The sequence below is a fragment of the Aquarana catesbeiana genome, linkage group LG12 (genome assembly GCF_042186555.1).
Source record: "Aquarana catesbeiana isolate 2022-GZ linkage group LG12, ASM4218655v1, whole genome shotgun sequence".
NCBI classification, from domain to species: Eukaryota; Metazoa; Chordata; class Amphibia; order Anura; family Ranidae; genus Aquarana; species Aquarana catesbeiana.
The window spans coordinates 21,022,934-21,043,374 of record NC_133335.1 but is presented as its reverse complement, the minus strand read 5'-3'; the positions used below and the strand labels follow the sequence as shown (position 1 = coordinate 21,043,374).

The 20,441-nt window shown below is 42.2% G+C and overlaps 1 protein-coding gene across 1 annotated transcript in view; it reads left to right on the top strand.

Annotated features, from left to right (window-relative positions):
- Positions 1-20,067, top strand: part of PDYN (prodynorphin) — a 44,878-nt gene extending 24,811 nt beyond the window's left edge. The window contains exons 3-4 of the mRNA XM_073607364.1: positions 14,035-14,184; positions 16,909-20,067. Of these exons, the coding sequence (XP_073463465.1) occupies positions 14,056-14,184; positions 16,909-17,613 (834 nt within the window). The 5' untranslated portion in view covers positions 14,035-14,055 and the 3' untranslated portion in view covers positions 17,614-20,067. The remainder of the gene's footprint in view (positions 1-14,034; positions 14,185-16,908) is intronic.
- The last annotated feature ends 374 nt before the right edge of the window (positions 20,068-20,441 follow it).

Below are 20,441 nucleotides of genomic sequence, written 5' to 3'. Positions count from 1 at the left end.
AGGGCATGATGACCACCCAATCACCGTACCCTTACACGCGGGCAACTAGATTGCCCATATACCAGAAACAGGTAGCGTTTGTGCAAATGCGCAGCAACCCCCTGTGCATGTGCATATATACCGCCGGTTTCAGATATCTAAGGGAAACCAGCAGCACACTTTCCGGACCTTGGAAGATGGCGTCGTGGAAGAGGTTATGGGTGAAAGGGATTGATGCAGTGGTGAAGTTCTGCTTTAACTTAATCACACACATAGGTTGGACTTGATGAGCTTGTGTCTTTTTTTCAACCTCACCTACTTTGAAACTATGTAACTATGCATTCTTTAATTTCTTCTTCTTTCCTTCATTTTTTCGAGCTCTTCATGGCACTGTCTTTTTGGTCCCACTCATTTTAATATCTGGTTCACAGAAGCCTTAGGACAGCAGTAGTGCATGTAGGGTCATTTTAAAATGAGATACATGTTGCTTCAAGTAGAGATGGGCTTGGGCGTGTTCTGGATCCTAGTCCCAACCCACCTGCCCGATCCCGCCAGGAAGCTTTTCATTACCATTGCTTTTTGTGCTGGTAACAAAGGACATACAGTATTATAGAATAGTTTGGAAAAATAGTAACAAAATAGGTTTCTGAAAATTTAGGTGTTGGCAGTAAAGCAAGGATGATCTTGACAACCCAAGAATTTGACCCTTCAAAAAAAAAAAAAAAATCAGCAGCTCTTATTTATTTATTTTTTTTATTCTGTTTTTTTTTTTTTTAAGGCCAAGAGTCAAGTCTTCATTTATAGGTGTCTTGGTTTAAAACTTATCATAAGCAGAGATTTACCACTTGTTCCAAATTTCTCTTGGGCCTTTAACTATGGATTGAAGGGAAGGAAGGATGTTGAATACGCATACTTCACAGGTGTGTCACCATGTAGACTGTAGCAGATATCTTGCCACCTATCACTCCATCTGTGGGCAACTTCTGTCTAAAGATGAATTTTATATTGTTTAAGCTTCATCAATTTTTTTTTTCTTCAACAGATTCCTCTTTTATAACCTCTGATCTGTCACTCTTCACTTTTTCTGTTAATTGTAACAAACCATAATCATTTAGTCCACCAACTACTTCCTGTCACTGCATTTAATGGTTTAGTCACCATTAATGGCCATCTGATTCTTACATACCAGTTTTATTGCATTTTATTGCTCAAGGACGCGTGCGGCTAGGCCACTTTGTGTATATTTACTGGGAAAAATGGTCGTTTCTGGGCCATGAACAATACAGAAGGAGTAGGGATGATGATGACTTTAGCCTATCACCTCCTGCTTCAATAAAGCTGTGACAAATGGATAGAAACTCGCTTCCGACTGCGTAATAACTTGGTAATAATCAATATAAGGCAAGGACTGAAAAGCAGCGTGTACCATTAAAAAAAAAAAAAAAATGAAAACACAAAACAGACCAGTTCTATTCAACATCCAACAACAGCATAGTCACCAACATTTTCTAACTTCAAAATTATTTCCAGGGCCAACTAGAATACTCAATTACTCCTTCAAAATACTACTGGGAGCATTGCATCACATTTGTTAAATCTGTGTATGATTTTTTTTTTTTTTGTTGTTTTTTTTTGTCCCTTTCCTCATCTCAAAAGCTCAGGGAACGTGAGAACCCACTTTGACAAGTGGAACCAATCTACACCTCGGGTTGAGGTCAGGACTCTGTACAGGCCAATCAAGTTCCTCCACCCCAAACTCGCTCATCCATCTCTTTATAGACCTTGCTTTGTGCACTGGTCCAAACCATTTGGTGGAAGGCGGATTATGGTGTGGGGTTGTTTTTCAGGGGTTGGGTTTGGCCCCTTAGTTCCAGTGAAGAGAACTCTTAAGACGTCAGCATACCAAGACATTTTGGACAATTTCATGCTCACAACTTTGTGGGGACAGTTTGGGGATGGCCCCTTCCTGTTCCAACATGACTGGACACCAGTGCACAAAGCAAGGTCCATAAAGACATGGATGAGCGAGTTTGGGGTGGAGGAACTTGACTGGTCTGCACAGAGCCCTGACCAGTGGCTGACCTCACAAATGCTCTTCTGGAAGAATGGTCAAACATTCCCATAGACACACTCCTAAACTTTGTGGACGGCCTTCCCAGAAGAGTTGAAGCTGTTATAGCTGCAAAGGGTGGGCCAACGCAATATTGAACCCTACGGACTAAGACTGGGATGCCATTAAAGTTTGTGTGTGTATATAAAGGCAGGCGTCTCAATACTTTTGGTAATAGCGCATATATGACTAATACTATGCAGCAAAGTCTGAACTCCACAGCATATCCCTTTCTTACAGAGCAGTAAAGTATTACTTACAGGTCCGGTTTCTTCCCCAACCTTTGACTAGACAGTGAAAGGAGAAGCACCAGACTTACAGGTCTTGCTCCCCCCAACCCAAGCCTGTGACTGGACAGTGAAAGGAGAAGTAACAGACTGATGAACTCTGATCTCTCCTCCTATTAGCATGCTGCTTGTTAGCCGGTGTCTGCTCTCTCACAGCTGAGCATTCTCTGAAAAAGAAAAAGAGTAAACTGTGCATGTGTGAGTAAGGAATGAAGCCAGGAGTTCTTGTTCATGAGTTCCAGGGCCACACATCCCACGTGTCCTTTTGTCTGCAGGGTGGAGAGTGGAAGACAATAATAGCAGCTGAAACTTAAGCAGTTTTTTGCAACAGAGCACAGAATTTCAATGTATTAAAATGACACTAAACAATATCCTTATTCCTCAAAAATAGTCCATTCCTATACACTACTTAATGACCCTGTGATCTCTCTTTTTTTTTTTCCCATGAAATTGTTTCTTGCTGTGTTTTTCTGCCGCCTTGTAATGTTCTCTGAGCTCCTGAACCTCTCCATTTCTCCATCACTTCTGTTTGGAACAAGCAGTGCACGCTAGTTGGGGTCCTGTGGAGCTCATACTCCATTGTCCTTAGTCCATCGAGTGAGCAATAGGGGGTGGCTATGTTCTAGTGGGGACCAATGTAGAACAAAAGTAGTCACCCTCTAAGTTTAGTGTCTCTCTCTAAGCACACTGTAATGCATAGGGACCTTTTTGGGAAAAGTATGTAAAGGTGAACTTACACTTTAAAGAGGAAATAAACTCTTTCTTTTTTTCTTACCTGCAAAGTAAAGGCATAATATGCAAGTATGCATCGCATACTACCACATTATGTGAAACGTACCTGCAAATGAAGCCCTCGTTCGCCCGTCTTCCTTCTGGGTCCGCGGACTCCGGCTGTGTGACTGGCCGCCGGTCACAGCACAGGGTTCTGAAGAAGCGGTACAGGCACATTCAGAGTGCATGCGCCGATGACGTCATCGCGCAGTATACAGTAAATACCTCATCTCCTAAACGGTGCAAGTATAGGAGATATTTACAGTACCTTATTATAGGCTTACCTATAGGTACAAACATTAAAGGGAAGTTTACTTCTTCTTTAAGGGCTCTTGTTAAATTATTCCAAATGGCGCATCCTTTCTTTTAGGCTACTTTCACACGGGGGCGGTGGGTTTGTCCGCAGTAAAACGCCACTATTTTTAGTGCCGCTTTACCGTCAATTTTGCTGCACTTTTACTCCCCCCCCCGCTAACGGTTGAGAAAGGGTTAAAACCACAGCAAAGCTGCAGTAGCTATGCCGGCGGTATAGCTGCGCTGCCCCATTGATTTCAATGGGCAGGAGCGGTGTATACACCGCTTCTTTACTGCTCCAAAGATGCTGCTAGCAGGACTTTTTTTAGCGTCCTGCCGGCGCACCGCTCCCACAGGGCTTTCACATTGGAGAGACAGCAGCGGCTCTTTCAGGGCGCTTTGCAGGCGCTATTTTTAGCGCTGTAGTGCCTGCAAAGCGCCCCAGTGTGAAAGGGGTCTAATGTAGATCTTACCTTTTCAAGGCTCACTCACTGGCGCCACCATCTTTTTCTGTGTGCCGGTGCTGGTTTTCTTTTTCTGTTTGCTGGTTTTCAGCCATCTTTATTGGCCCATGCAGGATGACGTCACTCATATATGCAGGAGCCAATTATCTTGGCACACAGAGACTGGCCCCGGCGCTGTTAGCTGAGCTGTGAGTGCACAGCTCAGTTTATGTTGCCAGAGAAGGGCAGGCAGGGGCATTTTATTGCAATTCAGGTCTCTTGTGCAATAAAAGCCTGCCTACTCACTGTTTGTTACTGTAGAACTTTAGTTCTGTTTTAGTGGAATGCCAGATCCAGGGTGGTTTAGAAAAGAAGTATTCCAGCAGCCTGTATTATAGTCAACAAAAAATCTTTCTAGTCATTCAATTAAATCTTGAAATTTGAACCAAGACGTTCCATTTTGATAATGTCACAGTTTAGCAAGGAAGGCTTCACTTTTACCTTTTTTAATTATTTTTTTTGAACTTGCGCTGATCAGAAATGCTCCTCATAAGATTTTACAGCTGTGCTGGTGAATTAGCAGTATACTCAGTCAACAATATCCACAAAAATGTGTTGGTTTTGCGAATGAACTAATTTGTAAAGAAATTGTTATAGTAAAACATTTTCATTACTAATTGCAGGGGAAACATTGTAATTACTGTATATACTTGAGTATAAGCCGACCCGAATATAAGCCGAGGCCCCTAATTTTACCACAAAAAACTGTGAAAACTTATTGACTCGAGTATAAGCCGAGGGTGAGAAATGTGCAGATACTGTAAGTGGAAAAGAGGGTCAACAATGCCCATTTGCAACCTCACTGTGCCCATTTGAATGCCTCACTGTGCCCATTTGCAGCCTCACTGTGCCCATTTGAATGCCTCACTGTGCCCATTTGCAGCCATAGGTCCCCTGAACTTCAAACTCGGTAGTTAAGGGTTCCTAGATGCCCCCTAGCTGCAGCCAAAATTTGGGGTCTCTGGACCCAAAGGGTTCCGAAATGACATTGCTGCAGATGGACACAGTTGACCGAATTTGGGGCCCCGTATCTCGTGCCACTTGGTGCTAGGAACCCCAAATATGGTGTGCAAACCCAGTGGAACTAGCATTACAACATATCCAAAGCTGGGGTTCCTAGCACCAAGTGGCCCCGAGATACGGGGCCCCAAATTCGGTTTGGAAAATGTCAAGCACTTTTCTGCAGCAGAGAATGACATTTTCCATATTCCAGACTTGGATATGTTGTAATGTTAGTTCCACTGGGTTTGCACCCCAAATTTGGAGTTCCTATCACCTAGTGGCCCCGAGATACGGGGCCCCAAATTCGGTTTGGAAAATGTCATTCTGGGCTTCAGAAAAGTGCTTGACTCGAGTATGAGCCGAGGGAGGCATTTTCAGCACAAAAAAATGTGCTGAAAAACTCGGCTTATACTCGAGTATATACGGTACCTTACATTTTGCAAATACTTGTCCAAAATTTGAACTAATGAACATGTCTATTGAATCTTGTTGTGGTACTAACATCCTTCCAGCAAATCCCAGGAGCCAGGTAACAAATGTGCATAAGAAAAATGATGGCAGGCCTCAAATTTCTGAGAACACTTTTTGTTCTCATTTGTTGTAGCGATGGGCATTGAATTGCAGAGCTCAATCATTCACAAGACAACCTAGGCAGAAATCTGGGGTCTGGCAAATGTCCATGGTGTCCAGCTACAACTTTTAGGCCTCTTGCACACAATAGTCCTGTTTGAGCATCTAATTTTTCAGCCTTTTTTTCTATTTTTATTTGCATGTATTTTTGCACATTTTCACGCATTTGCGCAAACCTACCTTAGCGTTCACATTATGTTAATGGACATTTGTGCACAGCTGTGCGCATTTGAGCACATGAGGCGCAAATTACTGACCAAAAATGCCGATTTTTGTATTTTATTTTTTTACTGAAGAATACACTGCGCTTGTTTACGCACCTGTGTGCATAGGCATATTACAATTAATGGGCTGTATTTTAGCTCAGTAAAAAAATAAGCTGTACTTAGCTTTTTCTAACTGCAGTGTGCAAGAGGCCTTGTGGTGTCTGATGAGGCCATGCTAGTAAATGCAATGCAAAAGGGGAGGATTCTGTATGTCTATTGCAATTCTTGTTTAAGTCAATCGCAAAAGTTGGTTGGGAGAGATATGTGAAGCTAACTCCATTCCGCCCTAATCTGTCTTTAGGCATTTTCAAAGGATATCTGTTGGGTTTCCTTGTGTGACACTTCCAAGTTGTGGGCCTCAGGGCTGCCCCGCAGTCAAAACGACATACCAAAACCTCAGGCAAGAGCCCATGAAGAGGCAGAGGTCAGGGCGGAGAGTGCTCAAGCAGAGTTGTACCATTTTTTTGCTCAGGCAATGTCCCAGAATTCATAATTACTATCCAGCAACATTGCAGGCTGCTGTCTATGCCGTACAAATAAATGGCAACCACCCCAACCTATAACTGGCCTTTGCAGTATGGTGCACATGTCAGAAAAGAACAAAGAAAAATTCTCGGCTCACTTACCAGCCATCCTGTAACAAACCAAATTGTCCTGTCTAATAGTTCATGGTAAAACCAGGGGTTTGGTTTGCACACATTTGTAAATATAGGCATAAGCCGCATGGCCACTTTACGGCAAAGCAGAGTCAAACAGTCCGTATTGGCAGGAGACAAGGCAGGTATATAGCAGAAGGGATGATCACAGAATAGTCAGGCAGGCAGATGTTCGGCAACGGGTCACAAGATATCAGCAAGGTCAGGCAGGCCGGGTAGGGTAGGAGACAGTAGAATGGTCAGACGTAGCCGGGTCAATAGCAAATAGTAACAACAGGCAGGATACAGGAACTCAGGTGCAGAGCTGCAGACAAACAGCACCTGATGGAAGTAACTGACACCCTTTTAAAGAGACTTTGGCGCCAAACAGCGCTAGCGCGAATGGGCGCGCGCGAACGCGCCAGCGCCCCCCAGTGGGGAATTCCGCTGAACTACTCTGGAAAAGCCTCTCGTGCACCTACGTGCACGCATGTTAGCCTGACGACCACCGACATGTCCCTGACACCGTCGCACAAAAGTTAACGCATGCTCGGAATCAAGCAGAAGGAGCCGCACTGGCTATTGAACTTCCTTTTTCTCGGCTCGTTGTACGTCTTGTGCATCACCGCGTTCTCACGTTCGGAATTTTGGGCCAACATTTGTGTGACCGTGTGTATGCAAGACAAGTTTGAGCCAACATCCTTCGGAAAGAAATCCACTGTTTTGTTGGCGGAAAGTCCGATCGTGTGTACGCGGCATAACAGTTCACGTTGCGTGTTTGGTATTTCCACTAGCAAATGCCGGCACATGTCTAAGAGCAACAGGATAAGCCACGAGAAGGAAGACTGAAAATCTGAAAATGGCACTGAATGCTGCCAAGTCCCGGGACATTTTTTTTTTCCAGTTGGATTGGAAGCATATCTTCCTCAAAAAAAGACCTGGAGATTGGAGACTGGACTGATGTGCTACAGACTAATAGACATAGTTGTCCACCATGGCTTCTATTGTTTCCATGATGTTCTGCAGAGCTACATTGTTCTTCAGGAAGCTGCATTTCATGCTTCCATCAATGTAGTGATAGTGTGGGTACTAAGACACCCTAACCCACAAGAGTGTCCAAAGTTGGAGCACACATATAGCACATATTTAGTATTTCCACTAGTAAATGCCGGCACATGTCTAGGAGCAACAGGATAAGCCACAGGAAGGAAGACACAATCTGAAAATGGCACTGAACGCTGCCAAGTCCCAGGACAATTTTTTTTTTCCAGTTGGATTGGAAGCACATCTTCCTCAAAAAAGACCTGGAGGTTGAAGATTGGACTGATGTGCTACAGACCAATAGACCTAATTGACCACCATGGCTTCTATTGCTTCCATGATGTTCTCCAGAGCTACATTGTTCTTCAGGAGGCTGCATTTCATGCTATCCATCAATATAGTGACAGTGGGGGTACTAAGACACCCTAACCCACAAGAGTAAAGTATTTTTTTTTGTTTTACGCAATTGCCAATGAATCCAATGATAATGACTCATTCTTTAACATTGACTGTCTCCATGGAGATTTATTATAACACATACTGTGTTGATGGCACAGAGCAAGCTCTGTATATTGGCATGACAACCTGGCCTTGCTTTCTGACCTGCTTTTGTCTTCAGCTACATTCATGAGACAAGTTCTCAATGTCTCTAGCGAGCGCATAGGCAGAACAAAGAAGTAGTTCCGGTGATTGTTTTGGGGTTTTTTCTCTGGAGTTGCCAAAAGAGCTCCTATGTGTAATATATAGCAACTGGTTTGATAGCTCTTTTTCTGGTTCTTACCTTGGCGCGATAAATGACAGATGAATTTCCTTATTATGCTAATTTTTTCCCCTGAACTTTCTTTATTAAGGCACACTTGTAAAATAAACAATAATGCTTGGAAGGAGAAGCTAATAAAGCTGGTCTGAAACACAATGCGGTGCATTTACATGGTTACATAGTAGGTGAGGCTGAAAAAAGACACAAGTCCATCAAGTCCAACCTATGTGTGTGATTATATGTCAGTATTACATTGTATATCCCTGTACGTTGCGGTCGTCCAAGTGCTTATCTAATAGTTTTTTGAAACTATCGATGCCCCCCACTGAGACCACCGCCTGTGGAAGGGAATTCCACATCCTTGCCGCTCCTACAGTAAAGAACCCTCTATGTAGTTTACAGTTAAACCTCTTTTCTTCTAATTTAAATGAGTGGCCACGTGTCTTGTTAAACTCCCCTCTGCGAAAAAGTTTTGTCCCTATTGTGGGGTCACCAGTAAGGTATTTGTAAATTGAAATCGAATTTACTAAAGGCAAATAGGTTGTTCACTTTGCAATTTAATTTTCACATAGCTTAGTGAATGAGGTCTCTGTTAACTTCCATCATCCAATCATGTACTCATTTTTTTTCTTGCTCCTGATATTTTTCGAAGTGCATTTTCACCACCTTCACTAAGCTAAGGAGACATTCCCTTGCAAAGTGAACAACCTGTTTCCCTTTAGTAAGTCAACCAAATTAGTCCTTTCTGCTTCAAGGAAAAAAATGAAATTTTAAACCCTCATCATGGTGTTGTTTCATTGATCTTGGCTTTATTCCTGAGACCCTGCCCTAGGGCCATGGACCTAGGGCAGTGGGGTTGGATGGACCAGTAGAAAGGTGAAGGTGAAAGTGGGCCAGAAATGTCACCCAAAAAAGCTGTCACAATTTTTTTATCAGCAACCCTCTGTGTTTTAGGTCCTGAGACACTGAGGAAGAAAATTTAAAGAGGAACTGCAGTCTGCTCACTAATTTGTAATAAAAACATCTTTATGGCTGCCCAGGCATACCTTTTATGGGTGTTAGTCCAAAACTGGTGATTCCCCCATGACTAGTAGTGTCCACCAGAACACTGGTTCTTGAGTTCCTGGGTTCCATGTACTGTGATGTTTCTTCGTCTTCAAGCTCCCACCAGACGCGTTTTTTTATGTGGAACCCCGGGTTGAAGGCCGGCCCAAAAAAAAAAGCCTGGGAACTGCAGTGCTAACAGTTAACCATTTTCCCAGCCTGGGCAAGCCAACTACCTGAATAATAAAGAAAAACTCACACTGTAGGCAACCTTCCTACAAGCACCTCAGAACATAACTAACACGGCATTATGCCACTCAATGTGACACACATGAACAGAAAGGAACTGTGTACTGGCAGGGATAGCCTCACACTTCCATATTAAATAAAAGCCTGAAGAAAAACATAAGAGACAATACCGGTCTTCTTGCCAAAACAGCTACCTTTTAAACCTAAGTGAAAATTATATTTCAGGCATTATCCTTATGTAATTGTGGCTAACACAAAGAGCAGTTCTCATCAATTTAATACTCTGCCATACTTTTAAATTTTCTCCCTGGCGTGGTCATGTGAAGAATGCTACCATAGCAGTCAGTGTTCTTTCATTTCAATTCCAGCTCAGTTCTAGCCATGCCGCGTACACACGACCGGACTTTACGGCATACTTGGTCCGGCGGACCGGAGTCCGTCTGACAATTCCATCGTGTGTGGGCTCCAGCTGACTTTTTTTCCCCAAAAGTTTGACCTTACCTAGAAATGAAACATGTTTCAAATCTTTTTGACGGACTCGAGTCCAGTCGAAAAGTCCGCTCGTCTGTATGCTAGTCCGACGGACAAAAACCGACGCTAGGGCAGCTATTGGCTACTGGCTATGAACTTCCTTCTTTTAGTCCGGTCGCACGTCATCACGTACGAATCCGTCAGACTTTGGTTGATCGTGTGTAGGCAAGTCCGTTTATTCGTAAAGTCCATCGTACAGTTCGTCAAAGTCCGCAGGACAAAGTATGCCGTAAAGTCCGGTCGTCTGTACGCGGCATAAGTGCCATTAAACAATGAGCTGAATTTGTTATGCTCCCTATTGCCATTTTGGTGGTATATTTTTTTTTTTTTTTTTTAATACTTAGAAAATGGTTTCTGCACTACTTTGGTGCGACTTCAACAGGACTTGCATTGACTTCTGTTAAAGAAGTCGCATGCAAGCCGCGATAAATTCGCGCAGGGATGTCTGGATTTAAAGTCACGTGACTTTGAAGCCGTGGCAGTGTGAACAAGGGCTTAAGGCTACAGCATTGTTCAGTTTCAATTGAGTGCTTATTTTTTATAAAACTGTCGAAAGTAGAAAGACTGTTTGAAGAGGTAACTCCAGCCAAAACTTTTAACATTAACATTTTTTAGTAGCGTAGGCAAGAGCCCAGCGCCACTTTGTTGGTGAGTAATCTTCCCCTGAAGTCTTCTGGGAAATTGACACTTCCGGGAGTATCAGTCTCCTGTACCCCTGCAGTGCTCAGTGGTATTCCCTGGCGCCCTCCACGTCACTACAAGACACAGTAATAACATGGAGGTTGCTGGGAGGAACCAATGAGCACTGCAGGGGACAGGAGATCAACACTCCCAGAAGTGTCAGTTTCCCAGAAGACTTCAAGGGCACCAGTTCTGTGGCCAGCACCAAAAAGTAAGTCTTTAGAGTCTTTTTTTTTTTTTCTTTTTTTTTTCAGGGACCTTATTTCAAATTTTATAGTGACAACAAAATTCATTTGAGATGGGGGCGGAAGGGAAGTGCAGCAGTATACCTCATACATATAAGTGGAAGTTTGTAATAAATGAGCTGTAATTGACGTTAAAAATATTGACCCTCATGTTTGGTTATTAAATACTTTTTTTAATTGTCATATCCTAATTTGATAAGTGGCGTACTTTAATAAATATTGTGTACACACGCTAGAAAATTATCCAGATACACCTACTACTCTGCCCGCCGTCTGCATTCAGAACACCAATGTTCTTGAGACACACTAAAAACCACTGACTGCTGATAACCGTCACCGTGTTATTGCCAGTTCAAGTATAAGTCCCGTGGAAGTCAAGAGCATTCACTGACGTTGACTGGAAGTAGGTCATTATCCATCAGGGGACACAGTTCACTATTGCTTCAAGTAGTATGACATTAGTAACCTGTAATTATGTACATGTTGTACTAATTGTCCTAGGAAAGTAATTTAAGACTGCTCTCTTCGTTCTGAGCCCTGTCTGAGTGAAGCAAGTCCTGTATCTAAAGGGCTACATAACAAGGTTGAGCTTGATCCACTTGAATAAGAACACAAAAAAACTTAGCGTTTATCAATAATTTATTCAACAAAAATATCACTAGATGTACTGTGGACAAATAAGTAGACCTTTGGCATCAAAAGCTGGTATTTGACCCTTTAGCAGAAATGACTTCTTGCAAACATTTTGTATTGCTGCCCACTAGTGTCTGATATAGATATCCTAAGTTTTGACTAATACTCTGTGTAATATTCCTTCAGTTGCAAGATGTTTTTGGGTTTCCTTTCATGAACTGCCTGTTTCAAAATCCCCCTACAAAATGTCAATCAGAATCAAATCATGACTTTGAGTAGGCCAGTCCTCACTGCTCTATTTCTTCTAATTTTGAGATGATCTTTGGTATATTTGCTGCTATGCTTCGGATCGTTCCAAAATAATAAAATGGCACTCGCGCAAAGGAATGTACTAATTGCTAATTGGGTTGCTGCTGCTTTCAACGGGGTATGATTGTATACACCATACAATGAAAGTTGGATAATAAAGCTGCGCTTACCCCTACAATAATGATGCTTCGGATCAATATTGTGTTGAAAGGCCTTTGTGACGGACCACCTGGCGCCCAGCCTGGGTGCCTCTGTCAAGATACAGCTTCCTCCACTATGGAAACCAGGAACCAGGTATTATAGCTGAGCATTGCAAGAACTAGACAACACTAGCTTAGGTGTAAACTGGGACTGCCTTTATTGTAAACTCAGAGATTATATACCACACAAAATCATGATATACCACACATTATCCTAAACAATGCAAACTTTAAACAGTACATCTAATGAACAGCTAACATAAACAGTAAGCTAACAACTTGTCACCTCAGCATGGAGACCCAGGGCTGTCCTAATCTCATTAACCAACTTTCATTTATGTAATCTGTCCACTAGAAAATTCATCATAAGACAAAACTCAATCATACAATATTCCAGCAGTCTGAAAAAGTGAAATTAATGTATCTTCATGAATTTCTTAAGGGATATTCTTGATAAATATCTCTGTCCCAAGTGAAGGAGCTTCTCCAACCCAGTCTGCAGGAGGGCCACCATATTTCCTCTGACCATTAAGCTGTACAAGATTTAAGTGATTGTAAAGTCTTGTTTCATTTTTCTCTAAAAATAACAAACGTGTTATACTTACCTGCTCTATACTGTTGGCTTTGCACAGAGCATCCCAGATCCTCCTCTTCTCAGGTCACTCTTCCCCGGTCTCCTCAATGAGCAATAATCAGTGAGTAGAAGGATAGCCCTTAGTCCCCTCCAGAAGCCCCTGCCCTGGTTGGGTTTGTCACAGCCTGTTTTCGGTTTCTTGTTGAAATTCAACTTTTGTATACAGTATATGGTGTTACATTCTCATCAAGCACACTTTGATATGATGCAGAATGTACAGTTGACTCAATGAGTGCAAGCTGCCCAGGTCCTGAAGCAGCAAAGCAACTGCAAACCATAACTTTTCCACCACCATACTTCAGTTTTACGAATCTGCTTAGCCAGCCAGCCAGTACTGGACAAATTGGCAGTTGTTTGAAATCTATGCCACGTGTAGATTATTTTTCTTACAGTGGAATGATTGATTTCAAATCATTTGTTGATCTTTTCAGATCATCTGTGTTGAAAAGGTTGAGAAAGGCTAATTTCGTTCATGAAAATTAATACACCATGTCAATTTTAAGTCTTCATATTTCTCTCTTGAAAAATGTACTTCAAAGTGAATACTAAACCCTGTGATTTTTTTTTTTTTTTTTTTTTTTTTTTTTTTAGTTTTTGATAAATTATGGAAAGGTTAAGACCCTTGTCAGATATTTTTTTCTTTGTGGTCTGTGTCCTATTTGGGAGGGGAGGGGATAAGTGAGGGGATATTCTTACTTAGACAGTTGACACCAGGAAAAGTTTCCACATTTCTTCCTACATTCTATTGCTGACAGCTCAAAAATGTTGGCTTGGTCATCCCCTTTGTTTATAGCAGAGACAATGTCACAAGGACCAACCGTGCAGGGAAAATATATGAATATAATGTGTTGTTCTTATGTCTTCATCTTTCATCCTGGACACTCCAATATCTGAGTGGTTATTTCTGGACCTTTTATGGGATGATTTTCAGCAGAAAAAATCCAAGTTAATGTGAACTTTTCCTGATGATGATCTGCCCGTGTATAAACTGTGGTACTATGGAGTTGATTTACTAAAGGCAAAGATCCTTTGCACTTTGCAAAGTGCAGTTGCTCCAGAGCTTGGTAAATGAGTTAAAGATTGGATGATGGAAGTCCACAGAGAGCTTCTGCTCATTTATCAAGCTCTGGGGCAACTGCACTTTGTAAAGTGCACAGCCTATTTGCCTTTTAGTAAACTAACCCCTATATGTTTATTCCCCACTATAACAGATTCCTCCTCTCATTACAGAGCTCCCTTTATCTGGACACGATGGGCTTGCTGCTTCTGATCATGCTCTTGAGCCTCTCTGCCCCAAGAGCCAGCTGTGCAGATTGTGTGTCCTGGTGCTTCTCCTGTGCCATGCAGCTACGCTTCACCAATACCCACTTTGAACCATTGGTAAGTTTCCTATTTAAGGGGGAATCAAATTTTATAGGGGAAATGTTATGTCTGGGAAGAGCTGAGGTTATGTAATGCATGGTCATAACAAAATATCATTCTAACTGCACTGAATAAATGTACAGTGTACAATCAGCGCTGTGACATAAAATTCAGTGGCATATATGTGAAAAAAGTGTAATTGCTGCTAAACTTCAATAGTGCTTTTCACCGCACCATAAAAAAAACTGTAAATATGAAAAAACGATGTAGTGCAAAATTGAAAAACCATGAAGTCCAAAATCTTCCTTTTTAGATAGTCGATCACCAATATCAAGAATATGTGCAATCTTCCATAATCTTCCAATACTACTTATCCTTATAACTCAATATTTGTACTCGCATCCCTCAGTGGACCTCAATTTCAATCAAGGTCATAAACACCTGTCCTCAAGACACGTGCCTCAATCAGTTTTATGTCTTCTCCTCCTCCACATGTCGCAATCCTCCTCTGGAAATCTCCTTTCTTCAAACTCCTTTGTGTCATCCACCAGCAGGCTGTCCTTTTTGAGACCATCATTAGGGATGGTTAGGGCTTGTTGCTTGGCTTCAATGGCCCGTCTACTCTTCTCTTCGGCTGTTTACTATGAGAAAGCTCCTGTCCAGCTACAAAGTCCACGAAGTGGAGATAATGCCGCCAGAACATAGAAAGTCACCATTCAACACACGCTCTGGTGCGTGACCTGGAGACGCCTGGAAAGGAGATTTCCAGAGGGAGATTGTGACAGGTGAAGGAGGAGAAGATACAAGATGTGTGGTTGAGGCTTCCCTCCAGGTCACGCACCAGAACGTGTGTTGAAGGTTAACTTCCTCTGTTCTGGCGGCCTTATCTCCACCTTTTGGACGTTGTAGCTGGACAGGAGCTCTGGCCATTGAAGCCAAGCAACAAGCCCTAACCATCCTTAATGATGCTCTCAAAAAGGAAAAATGAACAGAAAAGGAACGCACTCACATTCATAAATTGAGGGAATGAATAAGGAAAAAAGGTGTACTATAACAGTAAACCTAGGTCGGACTTTAAAGGCATGGGAAACAACCAAGAGATATGAGAATAAACACTATTTATTAAAAAATACACAACATGAATAGAACAATACAGAAAAATTAGAAATCATGTATACTGATACATAATGTGCAGTGAGCCCTTGTGTATCTACGCGTTTCACCGTTAGGCTTCTTCAGGATACAGTCAAGGTTCTACAGATAGCAAATAAAGAGAACGGACCTCACTGTCTGAAAATAGAACATATTGGTTTTAAAATGGTGATATAACACTGTACAATTAAAAAATTGATTTTCGTCAACAGGAAATAACCATAATGCAGGTGGATATATACAAGAGGAAAATAAATAAATTATCGATAGATTTAAACATTTAAACAGACGGCCATACCTTGCAGAGAGATAAATCTCAATTATAAGTATGCAGAAACTGGTTCAGAGGGTACCATCCCACTGGAAACAGGTTCTACTACACCACTGTCAGGATCTATGCACAGATAGGTCAGGCCAGCCCAATCTAGTAAACAGTGTGAGATGATATAAATATATAACTACCAACACACAGAGCAGGTCCCTTTAAAGTATGTTAGTATACAGCACCTAATGACAATGATGATAGGAGAGGAGTACCTGCTAGTAAGAGGAGAAGGAAAAGCCAGACGGTTCCAGGGACAGGGACAAAATAATGCACAAAGAGTGGACTCAGTACCAAAGAGGGTGGGGAGCCAACTGTGGCCTTCAAAGCCCACCAAGCAATGAGGACACCCACCGGGAAAAATAGTCCAAATATGAGACTGAGAGATTGTCCACAATGTGTAGCAAAATCTATAGAACAAGCCTGCTGCTGGATGACCCAAAGGAGTTTAAAGAAAGGAAAATTCCAGAAGGGGTTGCGACAGGTGGAGGAGAAGACACAATAAGTGTGGTTAAGGCTTCCCTGTGGTTACCTGTGGTCATGAGGACACCTGCATTTATGAGCACATATATTACACTGAGTTAAAGGAGTATTAGAAAATTATGAAAGATTGCATATATTGGTGATGGACTATATAACAAGGAGGATTTTGGACTTTGTGGTTTTTCAATTTTTTTTGTACTTCATAATTTTTTCATACTTACAATTCTAACTACATTGCCCAAGCAACTTTGTAAAGGAAGCAAAAAAAAAAAAAAAAAAGCATTGCCGGTGTCAATGTGTTTGTAGTTACAGACAGATCATGTATATCCTTTAACCCTTTCCCTATGGGCAGCCTAGGATGCTGAACTCCGATTCTGACAGATTCTTTTTTAAGTGGAACTAAACCCTGTCAACTCATCAAATGGCTTGTGTCATAACTGACCACTTGTGTAGCACCATGGCAACCACAGATCAAATAGAGGCTAAAGTGCCAACTTCCTTGGCTATAAAGTATAGGAGAGTTTAATGCTGCTGTAATATTTTTTTTTTTATCCAAGATTGATCTGCTGAGGGTTTTTTGTTACCCATTACTTTCAAAACTCTTCCAACTATTACCATTGGCCTCAATAATTGTTTTATTTTCAGGACACGTTTTTATATAATGTCCCTTATATGAAAACCTTTAAACTGTAGTCACTATCAGATGTAAGAATGTCAACATTTTTCAGGTCATAATTTTCCAGCAGATAACAGTACTGTAGTTAACACTATGAATTCTCTTACAGGTCTGCTCTTTACAGTGTGAAGGGTCCCTGTCATCTATCACAGAGTGGGAACGGTGTGAAACAATCCTTTCTCCTTTAGGAACCATTCTTGAAGTCTCCAAAAGGGAACAGGAGCGAGTGCCTACCTCTGCAGATCTTCAAGAGGTGCCAGAGAAGCGCTACGGAGGGTTTATGAAAAAACTGGATAAGAACAAGTTCTTCTTCAGCTCTCCAAAACGAGAGAGTGGTGTCTTTCGAGGTGAAGATGGGAAGGCCTATGGCGGTCTCCTACACAAGTATGGAGAGAGGGACATCTTGGAGATAGCTGACCCAGATCAGGAAACAGAGATCAGTGAGGAATCAGATGAGCACAACCAAGCATGGAGCACAAAAGATGAGAAAAAGCGTTATGGGGGGTTCCTACGCAAGTACCCCAAGAGAAGCACAGAGAATTTACAGAGTGCGGACTTGAAGAAGAGATTCATAGACCCAGAGATTTCCCCGGACCAAGGAGTGGAGGAAGTGGAGACGGAGCAGGGGGTAGAAACAGAGCATGGAGTGGCGGAACTTCAGAAACGCTATGGTGGGTTCATGCGCAGGATTCGGCCCAAGTTAAAGTGGGACAATCAGAAGAGGTATGGTGGATTTCTCAGGCGCCAGTTTAAGGTCATAGCAAGATCAGAAGAGGAGCCCAACACCTTTTCAGGGGAGTTGTCCGATCTTTAAGATATAGTCATGTGTGCTGAAGGTAAATGGGAGGTGGTGGAAGGAGGAAAACCAGCTCAAATCCTTAAATACTGCTCCCTTCATATCTCATTGCTTCAGTTAAAGTGGACCTACCTCCAGTATACAGACAGAGCAGACATTCTGTTGGCTTGGTCAATTCACTTGAAATCCTAGTTAGTAGGCCACATAGTAACCCGCTCACAAAATGGCTGCCCCCAAGGAATTTTGGCTGCTGTTGCTGATCCCTTCTCCTGTAAATGCAAAACACCTGTCTGCTATGCTTGATCCAGTGGTGTCAATGCTGAAACAAGTATGCCGAACAGACTTCATTGGCCTCATGCTTGTTTCAGGACAATGACAGTGAGAAAATACTGAAGCCAGAGGAGGTTAGCAATGGCATCCTACACAATTCTCTCAGGTTTCCCCTAAAGGTAGTAGTTATATCATGTAGCCTATGGTGAGAACAACAATAACACTCACCATAGACTATATTGGTTTTGTCAGCTGCACACGTTTTGGACCATTATCCCCTACAGCTAGATGTTTAGCGCCATGGCATACGGACTGTATATCCTGTAGCCTGAAGACCGCATCAGCTAAATTCTGTAGAAAACACTACATACGCTCAGAATGTTTAAAGCAACAGTCTACCCAACAAGGCTATTGTAGTAAGTTGTATGTTACAGTACCAGCATTGCTATTTCTTCTTCTCCAGGCGTTGATGTGGTTTAATTAATAAATAATAATAAGGATTTACCCACTTCCTGACCAGGCCATTTTTTGCGATACGGCACTGCATCGCTTTAACGGACAATTGCGTGGTCATGTGACGTTGTACCCAAACAAAATTTATGTTCTTTTTTTTTTCCCCACAAATAAAGCTTTCTTTTGGTGGTATTTGAACACCTCTGCGGTTTTTATTTTTTGCGCTATAAACAAAAAAAGAGGGACAATTTTGAAAAGAAACAATATTTTTTTGCTGTAATAAATATCCCCCAAAAATGTAAAAAAAATAACAATTTTCTTCCCCTGTTTAGGACAATATGTATTCTTCTACATATTTTTGGTAAAAAAATTGCAATAGGCGTATATTGATTGGTTTGCGCAAAAGTTATCGCGTCTACAAAATGAGGGATAGATTTATGGCATTTTTATTTATTTATTTGTTTTTACTAGTAATAGCGGTGATCTGCAATTTTTAGCGGGACTGCAACATTTCGGCGGACAGATCGGACATTTTGACATTTTTTTGGGACCAGTGACATTCTTACAGCGATCAGTGCTATAAAAATGTACTGATTACTGTATAAATGGCACTGGCAGGGAAGGGGTTAACACCAGGGGCGATCAAAGGGTTAAATGTTCCCTAGGGAGGTGCCTTCTAAATGTGGGGGGAGGGGACTGACAGGGAGTAGAGATAGATCGCTGTTCCTAATCCACTAGGAACAGACAATCTCACTCTACTCCCCTGACAGAACGGGGATCTGCTTTGTTTACACTGGCAGATTCCCGTTCTGCATTTCTGTGGAGCGATCGCGGGTGGCCGGCGGACAATCGCTGATTGGCTCCCCCGCTAGCCAATGGGCACGCTCGCGCCCACAGATCCCTGTGTACGCTCCCGACGTACAATGACGGCAATTCGCGCAGGAGAGCCAACCTGCCGCAGTAGAACTGCGGCGGCTGGTCGGGAAGTGGTTAAGAAAACTCTAACGCGGGGGTCTCAAACTGGTGGCCCTCCAGCTGTTGTGGAACTACAAGTCCCATCGTGTCTCCGCCTATGGGAGTCATGCTTGTAACTGTCAGCCTTGCAAAGCCTCATGGGAATTGTAGTTCTGCAACAGCTGGAGGGCCGCCAGTTTGAGACCCCTGCTCTAACGTTTCTTCTCCCTAGTTACAGATTTAAGTTCCATATTAAAACAGATGCAAGCTCTCTATTGACAGCAAACTTTCTTGCGATTTACTAATGCTACATACAGGTAGATAGGGCAGTCAGTCATAAAATGAAAATAAATCAGTTTTGACAGCTACAGTCTGGAGATAGTTGACTTGCACTTGTTTTAAGGGTCCACTTAGCAGGAAGTAGTAGAAGGTGTTTATAGACAGGACAGGTCTGTTTCATATTACTCTGACTACTTTTTCCACCACCTCCCACCCAGCCCTCCTCTCCTGCACTTGACTTACTTTGATTCCGATGGATGACATTGTACAGCTGTTCTTTTTTTCTCTCTCCATATACCGCTACAACAAGACACCGTCTTTTTTCTTTTTATTTCTTCTTTCCTTCGTACAAATAACGAAACCAACGCTGTCATTACCGTTTTTGTAAGCAGCAAGCCTCCTCTGCATTCTGTGAATCACCCTAGACAATATATCTCAAGTCCAGCAAGTCCTTGTAACTATGTGAAGAAATAGATACCTTTATTGCTCTTAATAAATACATTTTGTGTTCAGTCATTTTCTGTGTGTGGAGTTTGTGGCATCTTAATCTAGAAGATGGGTTTTCTAGACTCGGTTAGGTCAAAGGGTTTTCATACCTACACGTACACGCAACTGGTAAAATGAATTTACTGAACTGATAATACAGTGCAGTAAACATGATTTCAATATACAAATACCGTACTGGTGACCCCTCAATAGGGATAAAACTTTTTTCGCAGAAGGGAGTTTAACAAGACTCGTGGCCACTCATTATAAATTAGAAGAAAAGAGGTTTAACCTTAAACTACGTAGAGGGTTCTTTACTATAAGAGCAGCAAGGATGTGAAAATCCCTTCCACAGGCGGTGGTCTCAGCGGGGGCATCAAGAAACTATTAGATAATCACCTGAA